The 6,020-nt window shown below is 39.4% G+C and overlaps 1 protein-coding gene across 1 annotated transcript; it reads right to left on the reverse strand.

Annotated features, from left to right (window-relative positions):
• Positions 1–4,453: 4,453 nt before the first annotated feature.
• On the reverse strand, positions 4,454–5,104 carry LOC145067017 (uncharacterized). The gene has a single exon (XM_079014246.1). The coding sequence runs from the start codon at positions 5,102–5,104 to the stop codon at positions 4,454–4,456; it is 651 nt and encodes a 216-aa protein (XP_078870372.1).
• Positions 5,105–6,020: the final 916 nt, after the last annotated feature.

Genomic DNA, 6,020 nt, shown 5'->3' on the forward strand with positions numbered 1-6,020 from the left:
AAAATCCGGCGGCAGCTCGTGGTGGCTCAAAATTTTCGGTGAAATTTTTGGTGAGATCCTTTTGCGGGTTAGGGTCAACACATGATCCATGAATGTGTGCATGGGTTGTAGTTTTTCCCATTTTCAAGACCTACAATATCAAAAATAATCCATCAATGTAATCCCTCCCTCACCACTCTCCAAATAATACAACTATATTTAAACCGAACACAAAAATTCTAATAAATAATTGCACCCAACTTTTTGACAATTCAAAACGGTTTTAAACAACACCACTCGGTTCCATTTGACAAATCCAACAAAAATTCGGCAGCATTTCTAGTCAAAATGAACGAATTCCAACCAAAGTTTAAACACTTTTAAATCAAATTCCCAAGAAAATTAACCAATTTCACCATTCTCAAGCCAATTTTTCTAAATAATCCGGGCAATAACTAACAATCCTCCGCAATTTTCAGATAATAATTTTTGGCAGTTATTGTATTAGAAGAATGCAATATAATGAAAGCCAAGGAAAGAAGATACCTGATTAATCGTTTTTTTCCTAAAAATTGAACTTGAACCCGAAATCCGCTTCTATGCACCCCAAGCTTTGTGGTTGTTCATGGGTGCCAAAATGCAAGACTTGTTCAATAAAACAATATTTTCAACATGATTTTTTGCGAAAAATCCGGCGGCAGCTCGTGGTGGCTCAAAATTTTCGGTGAAATTTTTGGTGAGATATTGAGGTTTTGTTTGGTGGGATGTATAGAGCTTGGAAACAGAAACACTTTGGTGGTGTCGGAATTGCAAGAGGTGGCCGAAGTTGGACTGAAAATGTCTGGAAAGTGGCAAGATGGTGGTGGTGGCGCCCCTAATTATGGCAGCAGATCGGAGGAAATTTTGGGTGGGGTTTGTAGAGGAGGAAAAATGGTGAAAAATGGCGGTTTCACGGGATTCCAACCGGTAGAACTCTAGGAAATCAATTTTTTGTGAGAGGTGTGTGTTTGTGTTCTTGAGAGTTTGAGAGAGAATGGTGGGAGTTTGATAGAGGTAATTGAAGAAGATGAATTGCTGGAAGTTTTTAATCTATGGTCAAGTGTGGACAATACCATGTCAATGTTAGTCAACTCATTAAACCACTTGGTCAACGGAAGTCAAAGTTGGTCAACAAAATTAGTCTTGGTTGTCCAGTGTTTACGCGGGTCATGCATGGAGGACACACGGCCGCATCCAGGTCTTAGTTAAAATTACAATCACGAGCTTGTTCTGATCGATTGGGTGTGTTTGTGCAGATCGGTCACGCAAGGCAACGCGGCCGCACATTGGGGTCGCATAGGAGGGGCACGTAGGGCCACGCGGGGGCGTGTTGTTCATTGTCTCCGATTTCGTTTCGCTTCAGCTTGTTGGGATTCTTGGCTTGCATGCAAAGGCTCAAACACTTGGAAAACTTATTTTCTTCTGAGATAACTTCAAAATAAACATAAAAACTTCTTTACTCAAATTCAAAGACATGAAAGCACAATACTTTCCAATTATACCCTTCTTTAATGTCTTTGGCAAGATGTCCTTCTAACTTGCTTCAACACTTCGGGACATCCAAATGGATGATTTCAAGAGCATTAGCATTGAAACCTTCATAGAGTGGCTTCAAACGGTGCCCATTAACTTTAAAAATTTGTCCCGTTTCTTCACTTTGAATTTTGACCGCTCCATGTTCAAAAGTTTTTATGACAACAAAAGGCCCTATCCACCTTGACCTTAACTTGCCTAGGAATAAATTCAATCGCGAATGGTAAAGACCCTATGTCCCAGTTTAAAATGCTACCGGGTGATGGACTTGTCATGGAAAAGCTTCGTTTTCTCCTTTTATATTCTTGAGTTTTCATAAGAGTCATTTCTCAATTCTTTTAACTCTTGAAATTGAAGCTTCATATGTCTTCCTGCCTCATAAATATTTAAATTGCATTGCTTGACCGCCCAAAATTCACGGTGCTCTAATTCCAAGGGAAGATGAAATGGGCTTCCAAAAAGCAACCTAAATTGAGACATGCCTATCGGGGTCTTGTAAGCGGTCCGGTAGGACCACAAGGCATCATCAAGCCGTAAACTCCATTCTTTTCTTGTTGGGTTCACCATTTTCTCAAGGATAGAATTCACTTCACGATTTGAAACCTCCGCTTGACCGTTCGTTTAAGAGTGGTAAATGGTAGAGACACGGTGGGTCACGTTGTACTTTCTCAATAAAGTATCCATCATCTTGTTGCAAAAATGCATCCCTCTATCACTAATCAAAGCCCTAGGCACACCAAATCTCAAGAAAATATTAGAATTTAAAAACTCGATAACTGTTTTGGCATCATCTGATCTTGTGGCTTTGGCCTCAACCCATTTAGAGACATATTCAACCGTGAGTAAAATGTAAATGTTGCCATATGAGACGGGAAATGAGCCCATGAAATCAATCCCCCATACGTCAAAAACTTCATAAACAAGGATTGGATTTTTGTGGCATTTGATTCAAACTCAAGAACTTTTCTCAAAGTTCGGTTAGGTCCGAAGTGTCCCCCACAAGCAAATTCATGACAAAATTGCAAATTGGATTGATGTTCTTGTTGGGGTATACATCGCCTAATAATTTGATCGGGACAATGTTTCCATAAATAAGGTTCATCCCACACATAATATTTTGCATCATTTTTCAATTTATCTTTTTGAGCACGTGTGAATGTGTCGGGTTACCTTTTCGTGACCAAAAAGTTAACGATATCGGCATACCAATGAATAGATTGAGTAAGGTAAAAGAGATGCTCATCCGAAAACTCGTCCTACAACTAGAGAGGAGTTTTCATTTGAAGTGATCTGGCTTAGGTGGTTGGCAACAAGGTTTTTGCATCCGCTCTTGTCCCAAATCTCCAAATCAAATTCTTGCAATAATAAGATCCACCAGATGAGTCTTATCTTTGCATCTTTCTTTGTCATCAAGTACTTGAGAGCCGTGTGATCCGAATACACTATGACTTTGGTGCCTATTAGATATTGCCTAAACTTCTTCAAAGCGAACATTATGGCCAATAGTTCATTCTCTGTGGTAGAGTAGTTTCTTTGAGCGTTGTCTAGTGTTGTCAATACATAATAGATCACATGGGAGGATCTTCCATTCTTTTGACCCAAAATAGTGCCTATAGCATAGTTTCTTGCATCACACATGATCTCAAATGGGAGATGCCAATTTGGTTCTTGTATGATGGGGGCGGATGTAAGCAACTCCTTGAGCTTGTCAAAAGCCTCTTTACATGCCTCATTGAACTTGAAATCAATATCATTTTGCAAGGGTTGGCACATTGGTCTCTTCATCTTTGAAGAATCCTTGACGAACCTTCGGTAGAATCCCGCATGACCTATAAAAGAACGAACTTCCTGAACACAAGTCGGGTAAGGTAAATTTTGAATAACATCAATTTTAGCCTTATCTACATCGATTCCTTTCTTTGACACAATGTGACCTAAAATAAGACCTTGACTCACCATAAATTTTCATTTTTCAAAATTAAAACCAAATTCGTTTCAATGCACCTTTTCAAAATTTTGGTGAGATTGGTCAAACATTCTTAAAAAGAGTTACCATATACCGTAAAGTCATCCATGAAAACTTCAATTATATTCTCAACATATTTTAAAAAAGTAATAATCATATAACGTTGGAAGGTGGCCGGGGCATTACACAATCCAAATGGCATTCTCCGGTATGCAAAAGTGCCAAATGGACATGTAAAGGTTGTCTTTTCTTGGTCTTTCGATGCCACCAGGATTTGGTGAAACCTGAAATACCCGTCTAGACAACAATAATGTGATTTCCCGGGCAATCTTTCCAATATTTGGTCAATGAAAGGTAATGGGAAATGATCTTTTCTTGTGCTTGCATTGAGTTTTCGGTAGTCAATACATACTCTCCACCTGGTTTTCACATGGGTGGGGACCATCATACCTTTTTTGTTTTCAACCACTGTGATCCCCGTCTTCTTCGGTACCACTTGCACCAAGATTACCCACTTGCTATCCGAGATTGGATAGATCATCCCCACATCAAGAATCTTCAATATCTTTTTCTTGACCACTTCCATCATTTACGGATTCAATCTTCTTTGTGCATCCCGACTTGGCTTATGGTCATCCTCCATTAAAATTTGTGCATACAAGTGGAGGGGCTCAATCCTTTTATATCCACAATCGTCCAAACCATGGTTTCTTTGTGTTCCTTCAACACCTTGAGGAGTTTCTCTTCTTCAAATTCGGTTAGGTGAGTGGAAATGATAACTGAAAGAGTCTCATTCTTTCCTAAGTAGGCATACTTCAAGTGTTGAGGTAGGGCATTCAATTCCAACTCCGGTGGTTGAACAAGGGATGGTGGCAACTTTGTATGGGTTAGGGGCAACTCGATTTGCTTAACATCGAATCTTGTGGATTTCTTCACTTAAAAATTATTGACTAACCTTTCAACTTCCGGATCCAAAGAATAAAGATTCAATTTCTCGGCTAGTTTCCCACAATCAAACTCATTGCTTAGGATCATCTCCAACATATCCCCATTGGATAACTCAAACAATTCTTGGGTTAGTGGCTCAACAACATCAACAAAATACAAGGATGAAACATCACTAGGATATCTCATAGCATCATAGATATTAAAACTTATTGTTTCTCCATCAAACTCTATTGTTAAACTTCCCGCATACACATCGATTTTTGTCCTAGTCGTCTTCAAGAACGGTCTCCCAAGTAAAATTAGACCCGACTTGGAGGAAACTTGTTCTTCTAAATCAATCACATAGAAATCTGTCGGGAAGACCAATTGGTTTACTTGCACTAAGACATCTACTAGGACACCTCTAGGAAAAACACTTGATTTATCCGCAAGAGAAATTATGACACCGGTTTCATTTAAAGGCCTAACATTTAGTGACTCATATACCGAATATGACATGACATTGATAAAAGCACCAAGATCAAGCATGGAACTACTAAAAGTGACATCCCTTATCTTGCAAGGAGTCGTAAACATTCCGGGATCTTTGCACTTAGGTGGAAGTTTCCTTTGTAAAACCGTTGATGCATTTTCATTCATTGAAATTTTCTCATTTCCCTTCAATTTTCTCTTGTTGGTACAAAGCTCTTTCAAGAATTTTGCATATCTAGGAATTTGTTTGATTGCATTAATTAAAGAGATCTTTACTTCCACCTTTCAGAAGGTGTCTAAAATCTCTTTTTCCTCCGCATTCTTCTTTGATTTTGCAAGTCGGGAGGGGAATGGTGGTTGAGTGGCTATTGGAGTCACTAGAGGGGTAGTCTTCTTTGGAACTTCGGTTTGTGTGGAATTCTTGACTATAGGATCCTCAACGGGTGTGATCTCTATTTCTTCCTCATCTTCCCTTGACTTTTTCTTTGAACTACTATCCCCGGTTTGTTTTCCACTTCTCAAAGTCACCACATTGACATTTAGGTTCTTTTCGGTTTGAGAAGGTAGTTTGTCATGAGACTCCAACTTGCTTAAAGATGTAAATATATCTTCTATTAGTGCTTCAAGGTTGGAGATACTAGTTCTTGTTTCCTTTTGGATTTGTTGGGTACTAGTGGCTAGGGATTTGACAATGTCCTCAAGAGACATTCCGGAGCTACTTGGTTGGGATTGAGGAGGTTGTTGGTGATGTGCAGGGTAGGGTTTAGGTTGATAATGGGGGGTTTTTGATGTTGGTATTGGGGTTGTTGTGGTAGGTAGGAAGGTTTAACCAAAGCATTTTGAGGCAATGGTCTTGGATTGTAGCTCATATTGGGGTTTGGCTTCCAACTTGAATTGTATGCATTTTGGTAACTGGAAGGTTTGCCGTGGTAGTTTTGGAACTCTCCCGTGGCATTTACGTGTTCCACTTCTTCTTGAAGAATGGGACACATATCCGTAGGATGTCCCATTGTTCCATATATTCTACAACCATCACTTGTGGAGTTTGTCTCATGGCTAGCTTTTGAACCATTACTTGTGGAGT

Source organism: Lactuca serriola, chromosome 8 (genome assembly GCF_051521515.1).
Source record: "Lactuca serriola cultivar US96UC23 chromosome 8, Lser_US96UC23_V15, whole genome shotgun sequence".
Taxonomy (NCBI): domain Eukaryota; kingdom Viridiplantae; phylum Streptophyta; class Magnoliopsida; order Asterales; family Asteraceae; genus Lactuca; species Lactuca serriola.

Bases quoted from the DNA above. Each gene is read 5' to 3' on its own strand.
- LOC145067017 (XM_079014246.1), bottom strand. From the start codon at position 5,104: ATGAATGAAAATGCATCAACGGTTTTACAAAGGAAACTTCCACCTAAG.